The 25,672-nt window shown below is 44.8% G+C and overlaps 2 protein-coding genes and 1 non-coding gene across 5 annotated transcripts; 1 reads left to right on the forward strand and 2 right to left on the reverse strand.

Annotated features, from left to right (window-relative positions):
• Positions 1 to 266: 266 nt before the first annotated feature.
• Positions 267 to 8,469, reverse strand: C21H17orf58 (chromosome 21 C17orf58 homolog). 2 transcript variants are annotated; one of them, XM_005526671.3, is made up of 5 exons: positions 8,366 to 8,469; positions 3,795 to 4,424; positions 3,610 to 3,690; positions 1,908 to 2,099; positions 267 to 1,369 (listed from the first exon to the last, which is right to left on the reverse strand). In XM_005526671.3, exons 2-5 carry the CDS (start codon positions 4,276 to 4,278, stop codon positions 1,182 to 1,184), a joined length of 945 nt encoding a protein of 314 aa, XP_005526728.3. In that variant the 5' UTR covers positions 4,279 to 4,424; positions 8,366 to 8,469; the 3' UTR covers positions 267 to 1,181. The 2 variants fall into 2 exon arrangements, with proteins under 2 accessions (XP_005526728.3, XP_087921477.1); XM_088065351.1 differs by lacking the exon at positions 8,366 to 8,469 and adding an exon at positions 6,253 to 6,450.
• Positions 7,964 to 8,036, reverse strand: TRNAR-CCG (transfer RNA arginine (anticodon CCG)). The gene has a single exon. It is a non-coding gene; the product is annotated as a tRNA-Arg (tRNA).
• KPNA2 (karyopherin subunit alpha 2) lies at positions 8,461 to 16,238 on the forward strand. 2 transcript variants are annotated; one of them, XM_014255766.2, is made up of 11 exons: positions 8,461 to 8,649; positions 10,750 to 10,865; positions 10,963 to 11,100; positions 11,514 to 11,602; positions 12,392 to 12,660; positions 13,807 to 13,901; positions 13,986 to 14,249; positions 14,873 to 15,106; positions 15,188 to 15,370; positions 15,479 to 15,628; positions 15,733 to 16,238. In XM_014255766.2, the coding sequence occupies exons 2-11, from the start codon at positions 10,791 to 10,793 to the stop codon at positions 15,823 to 15,825; spliced, it is 1,590 nt and encodes a 529-aa protein (XP_014111241.1). In that variant the 5' UTR covers positions 8,461 to 8,649; positions 10,750 to 10,790; the 3' UTR covers positions 15,826 to 16,238. The 2 variants fall into 2 exon arrangements, with proteins under 2 accessions (XP_014111241.1, XP_014111240.1); XM_014255765.2 differs by lacking the exon at positions 8,461 to 8,649 and adding an exon at positions 9,964 to 10,053.
• The last annotated feature ends 9,434 nt before the right edge of the window (positions 16,239 to 25,672 follow it).

A 25,672-nucleotide genomic window follows, 5' to 3' on the forward strand; every position in this document is an offset into this window, starting at 1 on the left:
ACTAAATGAAGCTGCAGACGTGTGTGACAAGTACAGTGTGTCAGAACTACCTGCTTGCAAAAAAGAAAATGCATCTCTAGAAGCCACTGCTTCCTGCAGCAGGTCACATCACATCACTGTGTATGTGGGGTTTTAAGCTGTATTGCATTTTTACATTTCTTGATATAAATATGTATCAAATCTTCAGGCAGGTTGTTGCACAAGGAGATGCCTTTGTGCAATATCATTACATAAGCTTTTTGGGTCTTCCAGAACCCAGAGGACAGTGAAAGCAGAACCTCATGAGCATTTTATTAGTTTCTTTTACAGACTTATTATCTGCGAATACTGACCAGGAACAACAAACATCTCAATTTCACCACATTAAAGGTATTAAAATACTGTATTTTTGATTTAAAAAGTAACTTCACTCTTGTGCAAGTACAAGCTTGGCAATATTTCTCCTGGGGAATGGCATTCAGCACAGCTCTGGGATGAAGTGCCCAGGCACACCCAGTGTGTGCAGCCCATGCTCATTTTGCATTCCCTGCGCTGTCACTTGTAAATGCAACTGGCCATTTATGTTTTGCAGTTCTTGATTTGCTTTCAGTCAGTGTGTTCATATACTCAAATTATTACACTCTATTCTGTATGCTTTGTGTGAACATCCAGCTCTGCCGGAATAATGGTGTAATTTTCAAAAATACCATGGACATGGTTGAGGAGACAAAAATAATACAAATGGTACTTAGTGGTGTAGGTTTCTCTGAAATCAAATGCATGTGATACTTTAGGCAGAACTGTGAAAGCACAGGGAACATCCTGTGTAGATAAAGTTGTGGCATCATATAATCTGTTCAAGGTAAAGGGTTCAAAGTGCAGTTTTTGTCTACTGAGGATGAAGCTGCCAGAATTTTGCATTACACTTACTACAGATTATTTGGGGCACACTGCAGCAGGGGAAGCAACACTAACCTGTGGCTCTGAAAGCAGCTGGAGCAAATTCAGGGCCAGTTAACATTCCCTAGACTGACTTCTGTGCTGAACCTCACCAAGGGTGCCTGCTCGAGGCACCCAGTGTTCACTAAAGCACAAAAGCAGGTGTTGGATTGCGGTTCCAGACGGGAGCGCTGCCCCACAGCCAGGTGTGTTCTGGGGGTGGATCCTGCTGCTCCCACATCCTGGACGGAGCCCTCAGAGCCTTATGGACACTTGGAGTGCGCTGCCCTCACCCTGAGATCCCTTTTCCTGTTGAATCTCCTCACGTAGCTGCTGCTGCTCCCAACCCAGCCGTCCCCTGGCCGCAGCCGCCCGCCCAGGGCCAGCAGCAGCTCGGCGGGCACCTGCCGGCGCTTGTGGTAGATGTGCCCCATCACGATGTACCTGCTGCCTGCAACAACAAAAACAAACAGGGCTGCTGAGCCACAGGGAATGAATGGGAGGTCACTCTGAGGGCACCAGGGTTGGGAACAGATGTGAAGTTGCGCCTGTGGAAACATCCTGAACATGGGGCTTCCACAGCAGCACCCTGAGCTCCGCTGGCACCTGGAGGTGGTGCTGGCATGAAATAATGATTTACTATCAGGGGAAATGCTGGTATTTGATAAACTTGCACTTAAAAGGAAAACTGAATGACTTACAAAGACACCAGCTTAAGCTCTTGCTTGTATTGTTTTAGGAATCCTTGCCATCATTTTGGAACTGGACAGAACTAAGAAAGAGCTACACTGGTACCTGACTTCCTCATGCAGTTGATTCTCTTATGAAAGTTTTCAGAAACTTGGATGGAAAAAAAGGCCTCAACTTTGAGTAAATACTTTTCTTCCAGATTTTCCCAACAACCCAGGCTAAGCCTATTAAAGTAAGGCAGATTAAGATTGCAGTGCATGCAGAGGAATAGCAGAATGGATTTAGCTGGAATGATTTACCAAGTTTAAAGTCTGGGCATGGTTTACTGCAGTTTAAAGTATCCACAACCAGGATGTGAACTCGGAAGAAGGCGGCATCCGGAGTGACATACAGGCGACTCATCTTGTACAATCCATCACTGTCTACCAAGAGGGTAATCCACTGGACTCCATTCCCCAGGCTTTCCAGGTTATAAACAATTCCATTCACTGCTGTTTTAAGGGAGAGGGAAAAATAGGATCAGATTTTATATCATGGCAATTTTCAGGGTATGTGTGAAGGCTGTCGTTTAAAATGCTGTAAAGGAAGTGTCAGCAGGTATCCTTTGGCTCAGGAGTGGGCAGTAGGAATTGCTTCAAATGATCGCACTTGGTGAAGTCATTGCCTGAAGTTTTGTTGCTTTGCAAACCTTCTGTTTTACAGGTTTGAGATATTTTTTAGTGAAGAAAGCAATGATTTAGTACGATTTTCTATCCTGATATATAAAAAGTGGGCATATTTACCTAACAAAGTAAAATTTTGAAATTTAAAACTTCTCAATGAAGTACAAAGCCAAGCTGGTTTTGAAACACTTTGGCTTTTGAAATAAAAGGCCCTTGTCATACCAAGAGACAACAGCACCAAGTAGGTTGTGTTGGGAACTCAATCACTTCATGCTGTTCTCCCAGTTTCTGGCTCTGGCAAGTGCTGAGCTGAGTGCAGGGATGGGAAAACAGCACCATGTTAGTGGGGCTACTGCACCTGGCGTTACACCTGCCTCACGGTGAGAACTCTGAGTCAGTCGTTTAATTCTTTTATCTGCACTGTAAATGTAAAAAAAGAAAAAGCACTCTGATCGCTGCCATGGAACCTTGGCTCATCTGTTGCTCAGACTTTTTCCTACCTGTTCTTTCAATTTAGGAGCAGAGCTGTTGGTTAAGGGCTAAAACACACAGAAGTCAGGTTGCTGTGAAGCCCACATTGGACAGGAATGTGTGAGAGTGGTAAAAACCAAAGCAGGACAGCATTTGTAGAAGGCACTTCCTGACTTCTCCATTTAGAGAAAACAGATGTCTCTTAACGTGTTTATGTTCTACAAATGGAAACATCTGTTATCACTGGGTTTGTATTTTCTTTATCTCTTAAAATACTGTGAGAAAAAATTGGTATCTGTTTCACAACTCTGTAAGCACAAGGCAGGATTTCAGTCAGAAAATGCTTGTCCTTAAGCAGTCTGTACAATAATACCAGGCTGTTTTGTGCCACCTTTAGTTACATCAATGTGAACACAAGGACTGAAGACACTGAATCCAAAGGAATTTCAAGAATCCTCTCTAGAGACAGGATCACAGTCTTATTTCTGTTTGGTTCACCATTTTATTTTCATTTCAAACTTCAATCCCCCAAATCAAACTTGCTCTAAAAAGGAAGAGATAAATAACCCAGCTGCTGTGTTTAATCTGAGAGTATCTAAAACAATTGGTCTTTTCAGTTCCATTGACCAGTCCCAAGGACACTGTTCCTCCAGGGGAAACAGAAGAAAGGACAGTACTAGCCCAAGGTGTAGGGAAAAGGCAATGTGTGTTTATGAAGAGATGTGTTGGGTCCCTTTCAAATACGTGGTAATTATTTCACATACTTTCTTGTATCTTAATCACAGTATTTTAAAAGTAGAAGTGCAGTATCAGTTCCAAGTGGACAGAAAGTGCTCTGTCCCTATGAGTTGAGGGGGACACCACCTACCAAACTCGCTGGCACAGAAAGCCTCCACTTCATCCTGCTCCTTCCTGCACTCTGTCAGACACATCTTCTCCTTGTCACCATCTACAACAGGAGCACAGCCTGAGGGACAGCAACGGGCCCTTTGGGGATCTCTCAGCCCATTGTGCCCCCCGCCTTTGGGAAGCTCTGGGCAGCCTGTCCCTTACCTTTCCTCAGCACGCCCAGGTACATCGAGCCGGGTGCCCAGCGGTTGGTGACCCAGGAGGGTTTGGGGATGCTCGTGAAGGGATCGGGGTGTTTGTAGGGAATTGCCTTCCCCGCTCGGTTGGGGCGGTGCAGCGTGTTAGGATCGTTTGACACCACTGTTGCAGAGTCTGGAGAAGGGTGAGCTCGCAGCAGGGCCGTCACCTTTGTGTGGGCGGGCGCGGTGCGCAGGCCGCGGGCCCAGACGCTGTTGGCAGCCTGGGCCCGCCGCCGCTCCGTGTGGGGCCTGTTGGCCTGGCCGGCGTCCCTCGGGCCGGGAGCAGCGCCCTGGGCCGGGCTGCCCAGGACCAGGACCCCGAGGTGCTGCCCGAGGTGCTTCCTCAGCCCTGTGCTGTTTTCCAGGGAAGGCTCCGCGCGTTTCTTCTTGTCGGAGGCGAGGGAGGGGATTCCCGGGGGCCTTGGCCGCTGCGGGTGGGCGGGAGGCATTCCCTGGAGCCGGCCTTCCCTGGAATTCCCGCTGGCACTGCCCGTGCCCTGCGCTGGAGCTTTCACCTGAACAGCAGCAGCAGCTGCTGAGCTAAAAACGTCTTTGCTGAGAGCCTGGCCGGGTTTCTCAGCATAGGGCAGGGATCCTACATGAAAAAAAAAAAAAAAAAAAAAAAAAAAAAAAAAAAAAAAGAGAGAGAGAGAGAGAAAACCGGTGTTTTAAGTCTTTTATTCCAAGTGCTTTAGAATGGGAATATTTGAGGCTCTAATCCGTAAGTGAGGTCTTCAACAATAAGGTAAAAAAATTAATAAATAGCTCAATATGTGAAGCACAGTAAAGCTCCTCATTCCTCTACTCAGATATTGAAGTTCCAGTACAGGGAATGCAGCTGTGTGAGCAAAACAGGAGATTTGCATTTTTACTTTATTATTGTTTCAAATTAAAAACAAACCCTTTTCTCAAACCTCTGAATCTCCAGGGAACATCTGAGAAAACAAGATTTCACGTTGCCATTTGGGATGCTTGTTTAAAAGACCATGACAGCAGAACTATTTGGTTTTCCCATCCATGGGATGCCTGTTGACAGTGTCATCCAAACTCTTCAGCAGCTTTGGAAAGGTCTTTATCCACAGTTTTGGATCTATGACTTGAGCATATAGTAGCAGTAATTAGGCTAGAGCTGCTGAGTAACAATTATTTCAAGGCTTTGCTTAATTTAAGAGGGCAAGGGTTGAGAAAGAGAAGAAGTGAAAAGTGAAGGAAAAAAATAATGGCACTGTTCACACAAGCTGGGCAGTCACCTACACTTTCATTTATACCTTCACTTTGACCTCTTGAACCTCACAAAGCAAAATGACCAAAATGTTTAGCCTGGCAGGAGAGAAATTTCCTCTGGCAGTCTATTTTCCTTTTCCTTTAGCCCTTCCCTGCATGTGTGGAGTGAGCCAGCAGAGTTTTCACACAGCTCACCCACACACAGCCTCTGTCTGCTGTTCACGGCCGTGGTTATTCTGTGTAGGAGGCTGATCCAAGTTCCTTGTGTGAAAAGAGAGATTTGACATACACAGATGAACAATATCCTGGTTTATCTCCTATAACTGACTCAACTGCTGACCTTGCCACTTCTCCCCCTGTGCTCTCACCAGCTGCTGTCATGGGAAAGATTCTCTGATATTTGGGCTGGCCACATGTAAAGTCAAAAGAATGTCCATGGAGAGAGGGGTGGAGGAAGTCCAAGCTGCTGAAAGCAGCAGGCAAGGGGGGTTTGGAGATGGTTCAGTGTGGAGCTGTGCCCTCTTGAACAGGTGTCTCAGACTTGGGTGTGTAAATAAACTCTTCTAGCACTTTTATCACGCCTTTTCAGTCACGGATTGTATCAGTAAATAGTTCATTTTTCTCTACTCAATCTGTTCAGGACCTTGAGGTTCTTCCTCCTGCACCAGCATATTCCTGTCTAGTTGTTGCAACCTAAGAAATATTACTGTAACATAACCAAATCCCAGTGGAACAGATGTAAATGCTATTTCTGTTCTGTCAGCGAGGCACTAAAACCCAAATAAATCCACTCAGAACAGCTTGCTGCAGGCACACAGGGCACACTGAACATATTAAAGTCAGTCAGACACCTGGAGTTACAGGTGAAGGAGACTAAAAGAGAAAGGTCACATAAAAATTATAAAAATCCCAGATGCAGAACAAATCCAACTTCACCTGCCACTGGTGGCTGGCAGGACAGAGCAACAGCTCCCTGCCTGCTTCTGCCAGGTGCCCTTAATTTTTCCCAATGCTGGTAAATAAAATATTGCAATTTACATTCCCATCCCACAAAGACGTTGAAATATTTCTTTTTTGAGCCCTTATTTGCTGAAAAGGTTGGGGGGCTGCTCAGGCAAGGGTTTGTAGGAATGTCTTCAGCCTCCCCTGATTCCCAAGGCAGACGTGCCCCAGCCCCGCTCCGAAGGTAGCAGACTTACCAGAAGATGATCTAATGACAAAACAGAGGAGCCAGAACACTTGAGTTGTCATTTTGAAGTAAAGATTTTCCAGACTCAAAATGAACTGGAGTCTTTTATGCCCTTCCCCTGATTCATGCTAATGAGAGGCAGCCTGAGGGGAAACGGGAATCACTCGCTGGACAACCCACTGGAGCAAGACCAAGCTGCTGCCTCCACCACCCCTGCCTGGGAGGAATCCTTCCCATCGGGAACAACCCCCTGGCTGCACCACCTGTGTCCTGGCAATAACACACCCACACACGGTTTTGGCAGCAGATTTTTATCTGGGGGACAGTCTTGCCCTTCTATGGCACTCTGTAGGGGAAAAATCATAGGGCACAAGCCTGGTTTTCCTGGCTATGGAGAACTGTGTTCTGGAAGGGAACTGGGAGATTCTGGAACACACCAGAACCCTGGGATGCAGGGTCTGGAAAGGATGTGCATGACAATGGAACATATCTGGGGATTTCTGGCCACCTTCAGTGATACAGCTGCTAATCTCCTCTTTCAGTTTCAGGAACCAGTTTCAGTGATTCTTTTCAGACTGAAAAATGCAGTAGTGACTTTCCAGTCCAAGGGAAAGCTCTGCTGATCCCACACTGCTTTATTTTTAAATCTCTCTTAGCCATCATGAAGAACTCTGCAAATTTTCACACACCAAGCCAACCCTGATTTGGATTACTGAATTAAGAAGGCTTATTTCTAAGTGACCTTATTGCTACACAAGATTTCCATTGTGACAGTTTAACTCACCAGCTGCTGCCGGGTGCTGTGGAAGCTGTTCTTGACTTTAAGGGACAATCAACAACTTAAAAACTCCATAAAGGCACTGAAAGGCTCCTGAAACCCACTCCTGACAGAAAATCTAACCTTCAGCAATGCCTGTGGCATGGGATTCAGTGTTGCTTAGTTTAACCAGTTTGTTTTGTCCTGCCTGAATTAAGCATTTAAATAGATTCCCAAAAGCTCAGGGCTTTGTCTCCAGCAGCGATGGGTGAAGATACATTAACATACAAATGACATTTCACCACATCTGTTAATCAAGGAGTTACATTTCTACTGCAGCACTAACTAATCCTTGTTTTCCTCTGTTATTTGAAACATTTTAATTCCAGAACTATCCCAAGATATCTATTACAGGAATAGGAATGTAAACTGAGGATGAGGGAGAGGAGGGCTCCTACACTGCTTTGGTGACCAGCAGGTACCTGCAGCAAGCAGGAAAAGCTGGAGTGTGAGTGCTTGGATGGATGGATGGATGGATGGATGCACATGTGAGCATCCCATAGACTTGTATTCCAAGGATTCTTCTGTTGAATTAGATGGTGGTCCAATTCAACCCTCATTCATGTATGGCTGTGTCTGCACTGTTTCCCCAGACCTGGACAGGATCTCCATTAACAGCACAGTAGTGGTGCTTGGAGTATTCCCAGCATTCCAGCAGCCCCGGGATGCTCAAGCAGTGGAGATGGAAAAGCTTTCTCAGCGGACCTGGGCAAAACAGCATGAAGCGCGGAGAGGGCGGCGACCCCAGGCCGGCTACCCCAGGCCGGACGCGATGTCCGGGACAGCGAAGGAGCTCAGAGGCCAGGCCAGGCCCGGGGCGGCTGCAGGTAAAAGAGTCGGGGGTCCCGGGCGGGGGGTGGCCTTGCGGAACCACCGGCGGCAACGCCACAAAACAAGCACGGCGCGACCCAGATGGGACTCGAACCCACAATCCCCAGCTCCGGAGGCTGATGCCTTATCCATTAGGCCACTGGGTCACCCAGCAGAGCTTGCGCGCGCCGCCTAGTAAGAGCTCCGCCCGGCCGGTACCGGCTCCGCCCCCCCGCGGGCCGTCACGTTCTCCCTGCTCGCGGCGGGCAGGCCCCGCCCCTCCCTCCTCGCACTCCATTGGTCGAGATGCCCCCGGGCCCCACTCCTCAGCGCGTGCCCGCGGCCCCGCCCGAGCCTCAGAGTGGGTTCCCGCCCTCGGCGCGAGCGCGTCCCTGTCAGACCCGGGCGCGGCCGCTTGAGGGGACCTGCCCGGGGCCGCCGCACTGTTCCGGGGCCCCCCGGGCACCGCCCGCCCTCCTCTGCCCCATAACCTCACCCGCAGCTTGGCCGCTGTCCTGCCCCAACTGCCCAGTCTCCCTCTACCTCTCTGTCGCTTAACTCTGCTGGTAAGAGCCTTCAGAGCTGTCACCTCCCTCACAGCCCACACCGCCTACAGCACCTCGCACACACCCCCTCGGGGATCTCAGGCACTGCCAGCCCTCTCCCTGCCGTCAACACCCACCCCTGCGCCCCGATTTCACTGCTCCAGACCATGCACTGCCAGCGATTCATGGCCCAATGGAATTGCTTCGTGTCAACCCTCCGATCCTTCAGGAACAGGTGTTTTACCTCTATTTCTGCTTTAGAACTGCCTTTTTTTTCTGTATACTACTCTTAACTTCCATTTGTTAGTAATGTGCTTTCTCTTCTCTTGGCTTCCCTGCTCTTGTTTTTGTGGGTGTTTTTGACAAAGCTCAGCACAGTACAAAGTAAGGCCCAAAAACAGCAATATGAGATGCCACTGGTAATTCCTCCTCCTCAGCAAACATCCTCCACACTTGTGTGCACCTACAGATTGGTGTAAGTGGTTTAGTGTGATGGCTTAGCACACAGACATATCAATGTGCATACCTCACACTTCTCTGTGTTGTACCTCTATAGGTATCTCGATATGTCAGAGTTGCTGTCAGGGCTGTGTTTTCCCTACAGTTATATGGTTTGACTTATATCTCCTGTGAAAATCAGTGTTCTTTTGTATTCCATCCCTCATGAGCAGGCCAAACCCATTGGAAACAATCCCATCTCTTTTCAGGCCATGCCACAGAGGCAGGAATCCTTTTATTTTGTTATTCTGTATGATTTAGTTTTCATCTGCCCTGATGGCTGTAGAACTGCTTTTAACTGCAATCTCATATTCCCTTTTCTTTGCATTTCTGTGCACCACATTTCTAGGACACAATAAGTGAGGCATAGAGCCATGGAATCATGGAATCACAAAATGGTTTGGGTTGGAAGGGACCTTAAAGCTGATCCAGTTCCACTCCTGCCACAGGCAGAGACACCTTCCACTGTCCCAGGTTGCTTGGAGCCCCATCCAGCCTGCCCTTGGACACTTCCAGGGATGTGGCAGCCACAGCTTCTCTGGGAACCTATGCCAGGGCCTCACCACCCTTCCACTAAAGAATTTTTTCCCAATATCCCATCTAAACCCATTCTCTTTCGGTTTGAAGCCATTCCCCCTCGTCCTGTCACTACACGCCCTTATCCCAGGGGAAGCCTGCGGTGCCCTGCTAATTACTGAGGCAGAATCTGTGCTCTGCATAAGGGAATGGGTGTTTCTGCCCCAAATCGCTCAAAGCGACACCGCGCCATGGATACAATTCCCTCATTCCAATCCCCCTCTCTCGTCCCGGGATATCACCGATCCCGGTCCCGTGCACTACAGCTCCCGGCGTGCCCCGCGCGGGAAATGCCAGCAAGCCTCTGTGGGGCGGCGCGGAGCACGCCGGGAGCTGTAGTACTGGGCCTTGTGAAGACGTCATGTCCGACAGGCTCTTCCGGGAGGGTGTTTCCCGTCATCGTGAGCGGGGGCTGCTTTCAAACCAGCCAATCAAGAGGCTGCTTTGGCTCGAACTGGCCAATGGCAGAGCGCGGTCGCGGGAAATTTAAATGCCGCGTGGTGCAGCCGTGAGCAGTGGCAGCGTGTGGCAGCAGCGGAGCGACCGGCGGCGTTCCCCGGCCGAGGTGCGGGGATGGGACCGGGAGCTGGGTCTGGGGCGGTGGGGACGCGGCCCCTACGCTGCTCTTTTGGAAAGGGCTTGTGCTCTGCCTGTAGTCCCTGCTGGGACCTCTCTCCGGAGCCTCCCGCGTCTCTGCTGGCTGCACTGGGGCTGACAGTGTTGGTGTAGCCTAGCGTGGGTTGTCGCTCCGGCGGGGCTGTGGCCGAAGGGAAGCCAGTTCTTGTGCAGTGGGTCACGCTAGGGGTGGTGTCCCCGGTAGCCGTTGTTATGTGCCGCTGGCTGCACCCGCACGGCAAACGCACCCACGGGGACCTTCCCAGTGCGAGAGCTCGCTGTTCTCGTCCAAAAAGGTCGGGGTGGGGCTGAGTGGGATCCTGTGCAGTGCAGGTATGTGACAGTGAAAATAGTATTTAAAAGCGTGTGTGTGTTGTCTGTGGAAAGGAAAATCTATCTTGCTCTTGAAAATAATAACTCATAGTATTTGGTTAAAAGTGTTTTAAAATTGTGTGACTGTGTCTTCTGCTTTTGTGTTGATTCTAGAGCTTGTTGTAACATCTGGCTGTTTAAAGAGACAGCTGTTGATCAAGTCAGATGTTGTAGTATTAATACAAGCAAGCGCCTCTCATTCTTGAGTGTGGACCCAATTTTTAAAATTTAACTTTTGTGGAGTAAACTTGCTGTTTCTTTGTTCTTTTTTCAGGCTTGTTTTTATCTGTCCCGCTCAAAAATCTAACAAGCAAGATGTCTACTAATGAGAATGCCAATACACCATCAGCTCGATTGAACAGATTCAAGAACAAAGGAAAGGACAGCACAGTGAGTGCTCTGGTGCAATTAGTACTTTAGGCAGCTATTGCCTCTTTAAATTTAAGTTTCAAAAGCCAAGAACTTACTCTGAGTGTTTATCCTCCAGGAAATGAGAAGGCGGCGCATTGAAGTCAACGTGGAGCTGAGAAAAGCTAAGAAAGATGATCAGATGCTTAAAAGAAGAAATGTGAGCACTTTACCAGATGATGCTACTTCTCCCCTTCAGGAAAATAGAGGCAACCAGGTAAGTGGGCACTCAGAACAGACATGTTTGGAGGGCCTTACAGTCCTGTAGCCAGGCCAGCATGAATCCCTCCTCCAAGGCAGGACAGCGCTACTACATCTGCATTAGCAGCTCAGGCCTGTGTTATCACCTCTAATGGACACCACTCTTACACACAACTGGCTGCAGCTACATTTTAAGTCTAGTGTAAGTTATATGAAGCACTTAACTTATTGGTTAAAAAAACTTTCAGCAGTTGAGATAACTGTAGGTGAAGCTGAAGCTGATGAGGTTTCAAAATATCACATGGTGGTGGCACTAAGGGAAGCGGCTGTAAATTGGGGCCTATTCATGGTATTGTGTAAGAGCTCTTTGTGGTCAGGAATACACATGACTCTCCCACTGAAGCACTCATGTAATATTTTCTTGTACAGGTTTCGGCACACTGGTCAGTTGAAGAAATAGTCAAAGGAGTTAATAGTAATAATATGGAGCTTCAGCTACAGGCTACTCAAGCTGCCAGGTAAGTAGTTCAGAGAATACCAACTCAGCTGTGCAAGCCAATAACTAGGCAAGGTGAGAGAATTGATTTATGAGCCTAAGTGGCTGCTTATGTCTTTCTTATCAGGCAGGATTTCAACAACCACCATCATACATACAATGTTGAGGTTTCCATAACTTAGGCATAATTTATAGAAGCCATGTGGCTTTTAAGTAAAGTGCTTGAATATTTTAGTAGGAAGCAGTAATTTGCCCTAGTGCAAATTTAATAGTAGTCACCTTATTTTTGAAGGAGTAATTATAGTTAACTCTTTGTTATAGCAAAGTAAGGTACCTTTTAAACTGCATTAACACTTAGGTCTGATATGTATGTCTGTGGTGATCCACCTTAGAATAATGTGAACAGAAAGATGACTGGGGTTTGAACCCTCACAAGTTTTTCTCTTTCCAAATCTAAAGCATCCTTTAATAAGCTTGCACATTGCTGCAGTGCTGCTTCTGGCAGTTATTAACCTCTCTCTGCTGAGAAGCCTCTAGCTGTTCAGATGTGTTATGACTCCTGCAGGTCTGCTTTACTTCAGAGTCTGAACAGAACCTCTCACATAGTGAAGACATGCCAAACCCAGTGTTAACAGAGGCCTAGGAAGCCGGTGTTCAGCTTGTCTGCATTTCTCTTTCATGCTATGTTGTGTTGCCTTTTCTGAATGCTAAAACAATGCTAAACTCTTTCATATGGTGCTTTTAAGACTTGAATTTGTTGTTCAGATGTCTGCAGGCAAAAATAATGCTTCCTGTTTGCCTTGCTCCTTAGGAAACTCCTCTCAAGAGAGAAGCAACCCCCAATAGACAATATAATTCGGGCTGGTTTGATCCCGAAGTTTGTCTCATTCCTGGGCAGAGCAGACTGCAGTCCCATCCAGTTTGAATCTGCCTGGGCACTCACCAACATTGCCTCTGGCACATCAGAGCAAACCAGGGCAGTGGTGGAAGGAGGAGCAATTCCAGCCTTCATTTCCCTGCTGGCCTCTCCACACACTCACATCAGTGAGCAGGCTGTGTGGGCCTTGGGGAATATTGCAGGTATGTCCATGGGCTGCACAGCTCTAGTTCAGACCTGTGCCCTTGTCTGAGGTGGGAGGACATCACTCCTGCTGTGCCATGCCCTGTGCTGAGCTGCTTGGGAGCTCTGCCCCAATGGCTTTCCAGTTATGACATGCCCTGCATTGCAGAGCAAGCTGCAGGAAACCCTTTGTCTTTAGACCTCTTGCAATGCCTGGCACAACCTGTGGGTTGTATTGTGGGCACTGCTTCCAGATTTCAGCTCAGGTTTGATGGATCTCTAGCCACGCTACAACACAAACCTTTTTCAGACATCTCAATTTTTTTGTGACTCAGCAATGAGCTCTGCTCTGTGTGTTGGCTAAAAGGGGGAAGGCACGAGGGAAGCAGTGACTCAAATAATTGTGTATGTGATGGTCAATATTCCTTGCTTTGAAACAGCTGCTTGCTGATAAGTATAGTGGTACACTGAAGCTTCTTAAGCTTCTCTCAGGATTACTTGATATGCCAGTGTTGGATCCAGTCTTTAAAACGTGGTCAAAATAAATAATATAGTTGTCAACCTGCTACAAGTTAAATATTGTACCTGCTGTATTAGAGTTTCCAATGGCCATGCCTTACAGCACAGTGAATCTTCACACAGAAAATTGTTTAAAAGCCTTTTTTTATTGGGTTTTTATCAAAGTTTGTCCTTAGTTTTAAACTCAAATACAATAAATATTATAAATATAATATTATAAATATTATAAATATAATATTTATTATATCTTGCAATAGGATTCTCAGTCAATCATTCAGCTGATGAGTATAATGCATTTCAAGTTCCATACTGTGGGGAAAGCTCTGTTCTAGTGTGGGGATTGATTTGTTTCAAAAGAAACACATAAGACCCTGCATGGTTATGAACTCTTATGAAAAGCTGTATAGAAAACATACTACATTACCTCTTCTTCCAAGAAAAAAAGGTGAAGCTCAGTGGCTTGATTGAACATGCTTGTCATGTGACTTAACCATGGCAGTAGTCCTTTTGTCCTCCTGTTTCTTCTTAATTTATCCAGCCCTTCTTAAGGAGTAAAGGAATTAATCCTCTTAACACACAGTGGTTCTGTGTACACGTGTCCCTTTCTTTCTGGTTGTCACCTGGCTTTTTTTCTTGTTTTTTTCCAGGGGATGGTTCTGCCTACAGAGACCTGGTTATTAAATATGGTGCAATCGAGCCACTGCTGAGTCTCCTGGCTGTTCCTGACCTCTCTTCCCTGGCTGTAAGTGTATAGAGATATTCAAGTTACAGTTGCTGAGTAGACCCTAGCTAAGCTATTGCTAACCATTTATTTCCACCATTGCAGTCTGGATATTTACGCAATGTTACGTGGACCCTCTCAAACCTGTGTCGCAATAAGAATCCTGCACCTCCCATAGATGCCATCCAGCAGATCCTTCCAACCCTCGTCCGGCTCCTGCACCACGATGACCCTGAAGTGTTGGCAGACACTTGCTGGGCAATTTCCTACCTCACAGACGGTTCTAATGACAGGATAGAAGTTGTTGTGAAAACTGGATTGGTGCCACAGCTTGTGAGACTCCTAGGATACAGTGAACTGCCAATAATGGTAAGTGGTTGGATGTTGCAGGCTGCTGTTGCTTGATTTGAATCATGGCTAGAACTGCAGTTAGGTAGAAGTAGTCCATGAAACTGAATGGCTCTTTTCATACATGAGTCACGTGCCTGTTCCAATTTTTGTGAAGTGAGACATCAGTTTCTCTCCTGCCTGGGTGCTGTGCCACACGAGACAGACTGCTGCTGGTAATGACTAACAAGTTGCTTTATATAATAATTGTATTTACCTTACAGGCCAGCACAACAGTCAACATTCACTAAAGCTTGCCTTTAAATTGCTGTTGCAGAGCCAAATTCTAGGGACAGTGTTCACAAGTGTGAACACTATAATTAGAGCATAATAAAACTGCATTAGTATTTAGCAGGTAGTTTCCCTAAGCTCTGTCATGGGTGGTTGTTTGCAGACTGGCCTTGAAAGGTGTGCAGTCTCTGTATGCAGACATTAGCATCTGCCTGTGGAATGCTAACAAGGAGCCCAAACCCCATTGTACATAGCAGGTCATGCTGTTAACTGGGAAGGTTAGAGTGGATGGCCGTCAAGTATAGCTGTGTTTGCTATAATCTAATCTGGTTTTGAACGACTTTTCTAGAGTATTCTATTCATCTTTGTTTCAGACTCCTTCATTAAGAGCCATAGGAAATATTGTCACTGGTACTGATGAGCAAACACAGATTGTTATTGACTCGGGAGCACTGGCTGTCTTTCCAAGTCTCCTTTCTCATCATAAAAACAACATTCAGAAAGAAGCAGCCTGGACAATGTCCAACATCACTGCTGGGCGTCAGGATCAGATCCAGCGAGTTGTAGACCACGGTCTTGTGCCTTATCTCATTGGTATTCTGAGGAAGGTAAACAAAGCCTATATTTACTATGCTGAGCCTTTTCCTATTACTATTCTTTGTTCAAACACTCTGCTTTTACCTTCATAGGGGGATTTCAAATCTCAGAAGGAAGCTGTGTGGGCTGTAACAAACTATACGAGTGGTGGAACAATTGATCAGATTGTGTACCTTGTTCAGGCTGGTGTTCTTGAACCCCTACTGAATCTTCTCTCAACTAAAGACAGCAAAACTGTACTTGTTATTCTGGATGCAGTTTCCAACATTTTCTTGGTATGTGGATGCAGTATACTTGATTATTGTCTGTGTTGTTGCTAATGGCTCTCCAGTGGCTGCTGCCATATATCTTTCCTGAGGTTATTCCATGCTTTTCTGTTGCAGGCTGCTGAGAAGATTAATGAGACTGAAAAGCTTTGCCTCATGATTGAAGAGTGTGGGGGTCTAGACAGAATTGAAGCTCTCCAGTCACATGAAAATGAGCAAGTGTACAGAGCCTCATCCACCATTATTGAGAAATATTTCTCAGCAGAAGTAAGTGGCTTCAGGGGGTCTTTTCTACTTTTTTCTATTCCAGCACTGACTACTAGATTCAAATGCTACTGCTATTTCAACATTCTTCTTTTCTTTCCTTCTAGGAGGAGGAAGACCAAAATGTTGTACCAGACTCAACTGCTGACAGCTACACTTTCCAAATCCAGGGCAGTACCCCAAATTCTTTTAACTTCTAGATCTTGCACATTCTGCAACCGCCTACAAGTGGTTTAGCAGGCACAAATGACTGCCACTTCTTTGTCTTAATAGAGTTCCTCTTGCCTTTACTGGTTTTTGTGTCCTGTAGCACTTTGTCCAACTGAAACATACTTGAACTGTTCAAATTCATATATGTCTGTGAATTTCTAAATGTAAACCTCGTTCTTTGAGATACACTTGTAAATATTTCTTGTTTCTGTCCTTGTCTGGGGAAAGAATGCACGTGAGCAACTTGGGCCTCTCACAAAGCATTGAGCCACTGCTCTGCAGGCTCCCCCATAACCTCTTACCTTCTATGTGGCCTGTTGCAGTAATAAATAAATACTGAACAGGCTTTTAAGGGAAGACTTACTTGAAGCTCAATAAAGTGTTATCAGTACATAAAGTTGAACTGTGTCAACTTGCTCTCTTAAAAGCTGACTGATGGGGTAAGTAAACTTAGTTAAAAAACAGATAATGGCATGAAGCAGGTCTAAACCATGAGAAACTCAATGCTGAAGAGGTGGATTTAAAACAGCTTGGTCACCCCAAGCTCTGATTTCTGCATACAGCAGCCTTCTGTTACAGGACCAAGGAACTTCCTAGAGAAATCTGATTCATCTTACCCTGTGCATAACTGAGCTAAACTAGCTTCAGCCTCTTGGAGAAATATTTAAAGACTATTAGTGCTACTTAACTGTAAGTAATAGTTTGGAGGAGAGGTAAGTACAGTAGTTAACCAGTTCTATACATGTTCAGGTACCTTTAGGATTAGAGCATAGGAAATGCTTTGAAGCAGTTGCCTGCCTTAGCAAAAATTAAGGCTTTGTTCTGGAATCTGCTGTTGCTTTATTTCTAAAGTCATTACTTACAGGAACCCATTTTGTCCCTCAAAGGAGTTGTGCCAGGGTGGGGTTTGGAGGAGAAAGAGTATTGAGTGGAGAGAAAGAAACAGAAGAGTTCTGTTTTCCAGCTTTCTGGAAAAACTTGGATTGAGCTATTTAACTTGAACCTCCTAGGAGTCAAATGTACTGGAATAACTATATTGTCTCAGCTCAGAGTGTCTCTATCTCTAATGATGGTACAGGAGGGATCAGAGTTCAGGACTAGATGTTTCATAAACATGACTTAATTGGACCCACAGCATGTCACTTTTATTAATAAAAGGTAGGGGGAGAAATTCTGATATGTAGACAGTTCTCCCAGAATTCCTATTGGCTTTGTTTCCACTCTTTATGGGTGGAGGGGAATAAAAAACTCAAGGTAGTACAAAACAAATAACCCCTTTATTCTGCTAGGTGAATCTGATAGAATAATCTGCTGTTGTCTCCTGTATTAGTCAACTTCTGTGTGCTTCCAAGTTTATTTTAAAGTGCAGATGTGTAGAAAAGTGGATTTGGGTGTAACTCTTTGGCAATCCATGGAAGATCAGGTGTGCTTCATGAAGAATTCACTCTTGTGTGCTGCTAACAAAGATCTCTTTAAATGGGCTATTGCTAATGTAGATGATGTCACTCTTGCTTTTATTAGTGTGGGGCAGGTCTGCTGCTCCCAATCCCACAGTTGCTGGCAAATGGTTCCTTCACTGACTGGAGGCTGGTGATGACATCCATCCTGGGACCTCTCTGGAGCTTGGGTATTGCTGGATTGTGATAAAGTTACAAAGGGCAGCAGATAATTTGTCTGTATCTATAGTCCTACACATTATACATCTTGTTAGCAACAATACTGTTTTGTGCAGAGCAATGTCTGTGAGTCACTGCCATAATAATGATTGTCCTGCTGGGCTATTGAAGCTGTGGGAGTTCCTGCATCCAGCTCAGAACCTGGTCCTGGTTACACATTACTGTCACTAATGTATCAGTAGGGGTTGCAGATTTTACCTGTCATGAAGGAGACTAGCTTGTAAAAACCATAAATCACACTGTTCTGAACTGATTCATGATGACCTTCCTACTTTGGCCTGTCCCAGTTTAACTTTTTTTTTTAACTCCAAAAAAGCTGTGGCATGTACTAAGCCTTTCTTTGGGTGTCTCTGAGAGACTGAACTGTACCTGTGATCTGTTCCCAGCCCTGCCTGCCCCTGGACTGAAGGGTGAAGTGCTGCAGGTGGTACCCAGGGCCTGTGGAAGCAGCTGTGGGCAGTGCCAAAGGCAGAACAATGTCACCACAGGTCCCACAGCCCCCCTGGGCCCAGTCTGGTATTGTAAACATGTGCACAGGGGAAAGGACAAACCTGCCTTGCAGTGCTGGAGCCTTTACTTTTCTGAGGGGGAAAAGTAACCAAACAGGGCTTTAATGCACCTGTAGTGAAGCCTCCTGTGTCCTTTGCTCTGTTGTCAAACCTCCGCCCTTGACCTAAAAGCATCAGTTAGAAAATCACGATTTTCTGTGTGACCATAGTGAATGGAAAGAATTAACCTCTATAAAGGCGATTATTCAAAGTCAGCTTTAATGAAGGAGTCGTTCCTTCCCCAGATTTGCTGTCTGATGATCCGCAGGGGCAGAGCCGAGCTGCCCGGGCTCAGAATCCCGGGTTTTGTACCTCTGTAGAGCAGCGCAGGGACCGGCAGAGGGCGGTGCTGGAGGTGGGATAATCCCACCGGCTACATTGAGGTGGGATCTGCTCCATTTTCCCGATAAAACACTAAGCTACATCTTTGGGGAACTCTGTGTGGTCACACAGAACATCTATGTGCTAACTCCCAAGTGTTTAGCCAGGTTAAATATCGAATTTAAGATACAACCTTTCAAAAGCCCCTTTAAAATTAAAGTACTGTTACTTCATAACTCCTTTAATTGCTCTTCAACACATGCAAGTAACTTGTCTTTTGCGCCTCTGTAAATAGTAAATTTAATAATTAGTAAATAGCAGAACACTTGTTCAATAGTATTATCCCTATTTATTTTTTTCTGTATTACTTGTTTCAGTTTTATCCAATATATTGAGTTAATAATAGAAGGCTGCAAAATCTTCAGATGTCTGACAGCTCAGTGGCTTAATAATTAACTTTCTGGTGCCTGAGACTTTGTTTTGATCCAAGAAAAATGTGTTCAGCCTATCCACCAGTGAGCCTTGTTGGCAGCATGTATTTCCACAAGCAACAATCTACAATGATTATGAGTAAGTGACTGGGGTGAGTCACTCCTTATTCTAAGAAAATGCAAACTATTTCTGAGGTTAGGATCACAGTCACCCATGAGACTGCGTCTCTAGCTTCGAAAAAGTGGTAGGAGCAAAAAGCAAGAAGAGAATTTTTATTGCTCCTAGTTTTTAGTTTGGTTTGGTTTTGTCAGGGGGGATTTTTTAATTTTTTTTTTAATGCATGGCCCAGTCAGATTTAAGAGCTTGTTGTCTTTATTTGTCAAATGCCTCATTCAGGACAAGGGCTGGAATCAATGTCTGGTGGCCTGTGTGTCAGTCTGCCAACTCCTCTATGGAGAGCAACAATAACAGACCCCTGCTGACATCAACTGGCTTGGAATGCAGTTGTTGCTAATGCTATTTTATCTGCGGAGTGATGGCAAGATTGCAGTCTGAGATCTCAGCAAACGTAACTGCCTCTGAAATTCAGATGGCAGCAGATGCTCTCTGGCTGATTGTTCCATTTGCTGTTCCCCGGTGTGCCACGCTCTGGAAGGAGAGCTGGGACTTTGCAGTCCTGCAAAGTCCTGCAGTCCAGTTCAGTATTGTGTCTGTTCACTTTTCCCTGCAGGAAAAACTGCTTAAACTGTGGGAAAATTAGAAATGGTTAAATTGGTAGAAATCTATTTTTACTTTTCCTGTGAATTAGACTGAAATACTCTCTTAAGCAAAGCTGCTTCCTGCTACTCTATCCAGAATGATTTAAATTGCACAGAACCACAGTGGTGTATCAGCAGCAAGAAGCAGCTGTAGTTCTTCAGGACAAGGAATTCACTACCCAACACTATTTCACAGATCTCTTCTGTTTCTAAATCTATTTTACAGCAGAGCAAACTGAGACACAAGAAAGTTATCCACAGACATTCAGAAAGTTGCTGGCAGAATTCACCTGGAGCCTGGGAATCCTGATGTCTGTCCCTGTAGTTAACCCATGGCACCTCTGGTCACAGTTATCCTTTTGCTGAATATAGGATTATCCCAGGAGTATTGAATCTCTGTTGTGATAAGGTATGATGTAGATTCAAGTACAGGTCTAAACTTTAGAAAGTGTGAAAATTAGGGAAGAGGTACTGTTAGTCAAAACAGAAGTAATTAATGAAGGTTAATTGTGTTTAGTTATATTTGACCCATGAAGGAAAATGTTAGGACTTTCACTTAAACTCTAACAGGAAATACATTAACTCTTTGGCCTTCAGAGGGATGTTAGGAAAAAAGACTGAGGGAACTAGGGGACCCCCTCCTTAGGCTGGGAGGGGTGCACCCCCTGAAACTGGAAATTTCATGAAAATCCGTTCACAAGAACACTCCTGCTCCAAGTGTGTGCAGTTGTCTGTTGTGTTTGTAAAACACTTCCTTCTCACTGATCCAGAGAATGGCACTGACACGAGGCGGGCAGAGACTCAGCCTGTGGACAGCTGAGGGAGAATTGATTTGCTGTGAGTTTCGTAGCACTTCCTATGGATTAAGGGTCACTGGATTCCAGTTCTGTTCCTGACTGCAGAGCACGGTCTGTCTCAGACTGGCTCCAGGAAATGGACGCTCTTCTGCAGAAGCCAGAAGATTTCGTGGAAGGGCCATGGCCCCTTTCCAGGTTGCAGTTCACCCACTGCCCTGGGGCGTGTCATTAGTGGGAGGGAAGTGGAGATTTAGAGGGATGAGGAGGGGAGAGAAAAAAGAAAGTAGAATGGAGAAAAATCCTGGTAATTCTTACCAAGCACAACTCGCTTGACCACATTAAAATGTTGTGCTGATCAACTGCATAAAACAATGAGCCAGCTCCAGAAGTGATGTGTAAATCACATATCAGGAACAGAGTTTCAATTGACTGGCACACTGAAAGCAAAATCAATGGCACTGCCTTCACTGTGGGGGAGTTTGGATCACAACTATGAGTTCAACAAAAGAGGCAGTGTAATGAGGAATCATTCTCCTTTATTTCATTTCTTTCTCAATTTGCATTGCCAATGTGAAATGAAAATCATGGGGTCATCTTTTGAAGGCCTGATTTATTTATTTTTGTATATCTGTATAAATCACAGGGTCATACATACCTTTTATGTATTTATATATATAAAATAGTGGAAAGCTGCCTAATTTTTTTCTCTGTAACAGATTGCTTTGTGTGTAGCTTCACAGTGGTAAAATAGCTGTACCACCAGGAGTATTAATAATGCTCTGTGGGCATATGGAAGAGCGGAGGTACAAAGTTATCAGAAAATCTTCAGTAATCTCCAAAGCATATTTCCACCATCCCAATCACTTCATTTTTGCACACTATATGAAACAGATGTAAAAATAGCTCTTTCATCAGTGACTTGCTACACATATTTGGGCTGTAGAGGCTCAGTTCTGTTCGAAGCAATACTGTGAAATCACGTGTAGAATGTGCTGTTAATCAGAAGCAGCAATTTAATGTTACGTATCCATCTCTCCTCCTGCCTCCAGCTCCCCTTCCCAATTCTGAGCAGGAAACGACACTTGGATGGAGCTCAGCACACTGACTTTCTGGATAGACTCTCTAGGAATGAGGAGGGACTTGAATTCTCTCCATATGTCATTTCCTCTCCCCTAATGGCTAAAAAAACCCCATTGCTGCAGTTCATATAACTTAGAGAGAGCATTACCAGTCTAGGGAATTAAGGGCAGGGGGATGGGAGAAGCAGGACAGCCACATTCCACTTCGGAAGAACTGCTTTGCAAACTTGATTTGAATAGAGCAGGAATTTTTCTGTGTACAAGAACTGTTTTATGTAGTTCCTTAAACTGAAGCTATTACCCCATCTGTACTTAAGTGTATATCAACACCTGCAGTCTGGGGCCAGACAGGGATTAGGGAGGGAAAATGTAAGCAGAGGGGGAATGGTAACAACTCTGCAAGATGTAAACTAACTCAGAAAGGAAAAACAGAGGGGATTGAGGGAAACTGACAATGGAGACGTAATTTTTAATAGACATAATTTTAATAGTAAGTGATCTTAAATGACTTAAGAAAAATCACATTAGCCCACTCCTGCAGCTTTCATCCAAACTGTCTTTAAAAAATTTTCTGTTCAGTACAACTAAGAGCATATGCAGATATCCTACTATGTTGCAGAATAGAAAATTTGATCTGCTGTATTGCACAGTGGATTTGCAGCTGTCAACAAAATTCAGTGTGCTGTAGCTACAAACAAAAAAAAAACCAAAAAACCCAGGAATAAACATGACATAAAAAAACCCAACAAAAACCATTTTAACTAAAATGTAAGCTTACTTCCTCATAGCCAGCCCACTGTGTATTAGACAAAAATTGGAACATAATGTCTTTCTAGCAACATAATCCAAATGTTTTTTAAGTTTGTAGCAACCAAAATGTGCAGTGCTTTGCAGGACAAATGAGAGATGACATTTGCTAAAAAAATCCTGAATTTTGCAGTCAGTGAATGAGAACATGTGCACAAAAGGGCTAGATGTGTCTGCTTGCAGGGTGATTGTATCTGACTGAAGAGACAAGCCCCCCCATCTTTCATTAGACACATTGCCTAATTAGACATGTTGCCCCTGAATTCTAGTGCTAAAAAGAAAACGAGAAAACCATCTTTCCTCCAGTTCTGTTTTAAAGGGTTTCAAGAGTAGAATAAAGGAATGATTCAAGACACATGGTGACAGATTTTGCTTTAGGTTACTTTTAGCACTTCACTAGACCCACTAACCTACTTAAATACCTGTGCTGTTCTTATCTGGCATAAAACCTTGCCTTGTAACTTTTAAAATGAAACATTTTAGAGGTATTTTTAGAGATAACTGTATCTTAAATCCTCTCAAATTGATTTCACAGTGGACTTTAGGGTGATTCTGTTAAAAGAAAGCACAAAAGAAGCCAGTACAGCCTGTGGATAGGTTAGGTATTTCTGCAGTTCGGAAGGTTTTAAGAATAGGATTTCTTTTTAAAAAGAGGGATTGTTAGGTTATTGAACCTGCAAATGCTTTTGTGTCATGACTGAGCTAATTTATGGATTTAGTCTTCACATACCATGTTTATAAATGTCTCCAGACTTCAAGCAAGACAAAGCAGAGTTTTCCCAAAGCTGGACAGCCCAGGCTCCTTTCAGCAATTCCCAGAACTGTGAGTAGATGTGGTTTGCACAGCCTGAGACAGCTAATCTGACTCTTAGTGCCTGCTTCCCTATGGCAGAAAATAATCATCCCATGGGGTTAAGGCTTTGTGAGCTATTTTTGGGTTTGAACCTTGCACATGCAGCTACCTGTAGGACTGCACAATATTGGTATAACTTGATGCATTTCCTGGAATTAATCTTGTCTCTAGAATGGAACTCTTTGGAAGTGAGACACATGGAAAAACTTCCACTTGCTTGAAGAAACAGAGATAATCAGAACTATGAGGTGGGGGCTGTTTTAAGTGGCTTACACTGCCCCAAGATGCTCTCCCTGCCAACATGAGAGGAGTCTGCTGCCAGTCTCTTGCCCATCTGTAGCTGCCTTTGTCTCTAACAGCCATAGTCCCTGCAACAGGTTAGAATGGGATAACTTGCTCCTCTTAAACCTCTTCATAAGCTCTGACATATGGAATTCTGTACAGCTTGGAACGTTAATATCTGGATATTTAGATAAGTCATGATGGCAAGTAAGAAGTGGCTAATTAGGCCAAATTATTAAGGCTTATCAGACAATGTTGCAGGGCTTTTGGAGAGCCAGGAAAGCTTCTGTGCTTGCCATGGCTACATGACTGGAAGATGCATCACAGAACATTTGTTACTTCTTCCAAAGCATTAAGCAGAGGTTGTGGTGCAAGCTGGGTGTTACCTGGGCAGACCAAGGACTGACTTAACAAGGCAACCACCTGCCAGTGCATCACTGCTGATCACCAGTGGCTGAGGGTGAGTTTGTAGCAGCAGGGCTGAGTCAGCTCCTGGCATCCCCGGCAGTGGCACCCTGCTCTCAGCACCACCACCATAATTACAACTCAGAGATTTGCAATATAGGAGATTTTACAGCTCACCTTTTGAGATGACAAAATAATTATCTCAAATTGTTGCTGAGTCACAGGGAATACAAAAGATTGGAGAAGGTTTGATATTCCTTTAGTGGCTAAATAATGTGGCTTGGTTAAAACAGTGCTGTATATCAACTCTTTAAATACTTAATTGGGCTGAGATTCTTCCTCAAAACACTTTATTTGTCTGAGCTCTGGGACAATACACACTGTGTCAAGTTAAATCAGATACTATCTGCAGACAGATGTTGCAGGACAATAGTAAATTAAGTTCTTGATGCATGTCACTCAGAGGAGACTGCTTCCAACTGTCTTGTTCTGTTAGGTCTTCTAGGAACCTGGTTTGTATCAGACAGGGAAATCTCAAGATGAGATTCTACAGTTACCTCATTCACAACACAACACAAGAAAGATGCACAGAGCAGTTGCACAAGGGAACATAGTTTTTCAGGAAACCTCTGTAATTTCAGTTGGAATATTTAGGATGTAGCTCTCAAAGCACTTGACAAAGCCAGTTGTCCAGGAGCCTGGAGAAGAAATTGTATTATTGATTGTGTTCTATGGCAAAAGAAGTGGAAATCATGGAAGAATAATAAAGGAAATATTCTTCAGACAGAGACCTTTTTTTGGCCCAAGACTTTTGGAGGCTGATTTTGTACGTCAAGTCAACAGTCTCATTAATTTTGAATCAAGACAAGTCAGGGAATGTATTTTAAGCCTAAGACACATCACTGTGCTTGAAGACTGAATCTGGGCTCTGCTCTGTGTGCTAGGCTCTTAAAATTCTGTGCAGCACCTGCCCCTGGGTTCTGGGCTGTGAGACACATGCTGCAGAAGAGAACAGGGGTGACATGACCTGGACAAGGGGCTGGGCTGGCACATGAGTGTCACCTCCAGCCTTTTGCCCAGGCATGGTTTGCATGGTTTTTCATGACAGACTTACCCCTCTCAGAAAGTGGATTTCAGCCTCTGTCTAGAAGTAAAATGCAACACATCTATTTATTCCATGTTCAATGCCTGTGTCTAAAATCTCCCTTTTCTTCTTCTGCTAAAGTCACGTTAGGATAGTGCTGTCCTGCAGGACATGATGAGGAAATAAAGTGGCTAGAGAACTGCATGGAATATCTGTGCATCAGTTACTAATCTGTTCTGGATGGATGGGCTTAGAAGTTATCTTAGTGACTAACCACTGGAAAATCCTGTGATATGGAAGCTCATGCATTTTTTTTGTAGCCACAGCTGCAGTCATTTCCCTTCAGAGACACATCATTTCCCCAAGACACATCCTGTCTCAGAGAGCCATGGTGTCTCTGCTCCAAGCTGCTGTCCCCTTTTGCAGTAGCCAGTGCATGGGTGGAGATTTCCTTCCTAGTTTCTTCTCCTGAAAAGCTTCATCTCCAGCTCCAGCTTGAGAAATGGATTGATTCTTGACCTCTCTTGCATAAACATTGTCTCTGCATGCCAAAGGGAGCCTTAGTGAGAACCAGAGCCCCTGTCTAGACATGTTTCTTCATCCCAGAGCTCTGATAGGTTTGTCCTCCACTGCTGGGTTAACTCTCTTTGTCTCCGAACAGCAACAGAGACAGGGTAAAACCAGATATTTAAGCATGTGCATCTCAATGCTTTAATGTAGTTTGTTCCATTCAGCAGCAACACAAATAACTCTCCAGTCTGATAATCTTCATTATCTGCAGAGGGAAAAAAGGAA

The sequence above is a fragment of the Pseudopodoces humilis genome, chromosome 21, assembly GCF_049639895.1.
Source record: "Pseudopodoces humilis isolate 2021_Gansu_Grassland_sample_001 chromosome 21, ASM4963989v1, whole genome shotgun sequence".
Lineage (NCBI taxonomy): Eukaryota > Metazoa > Chordata > Aves > Passeriformes > Paridae > Pseudopodoces > Pseudopodoces humilis.

Excerpts from the sequence above, each read along its gene's own strand:
- KPNA2 (XM_014255766.2), top strand. The coding sequence starts at position 10,791 with ATGTCTACTAATGAGAATGCCAATACACCATCAGCTCGATTGAACAGA. Across the intron at positions 11,101-11,513 it reads AGGAAAATAGAGGCAACCAG|GTTTCGGCACACTGGTCAGT; the intron begins GTAAGTGGGCAC and ends TTTCTTGTACAG. Across the intron at positions 13,902-13,985 it reads CTGACCTCTCTTCCCTGGCT|TCTGGATATTTACGCAATGT; the intron begins GTAAGTGTATAG and ends CCACCATTGCAG.
- C21H17orf58 (XM_088065351.1), bottom strand. The coding sequence starts at position 6,304 with ATGACAACTCAAGTGTTCTGGCTCCTCTGTTTTGTCATTAGATCATCT. Across the intron at positions 4,425-6,252 it reads TGTCATTAGATCATCTTCTG|GATCCCTGCCCTATGCTGAG; the intron begins GTAAGTCTGCTA and ends TTTTTCATGTAG. Across the intron at positions 3,691-3,794 it reads CCTGGGCGTGCTGAGGAAAG|ATGGTGACAAGGAGAAGATG; the intron begins GTAAGGGACAGG and ends CTCCTGTTGTAG.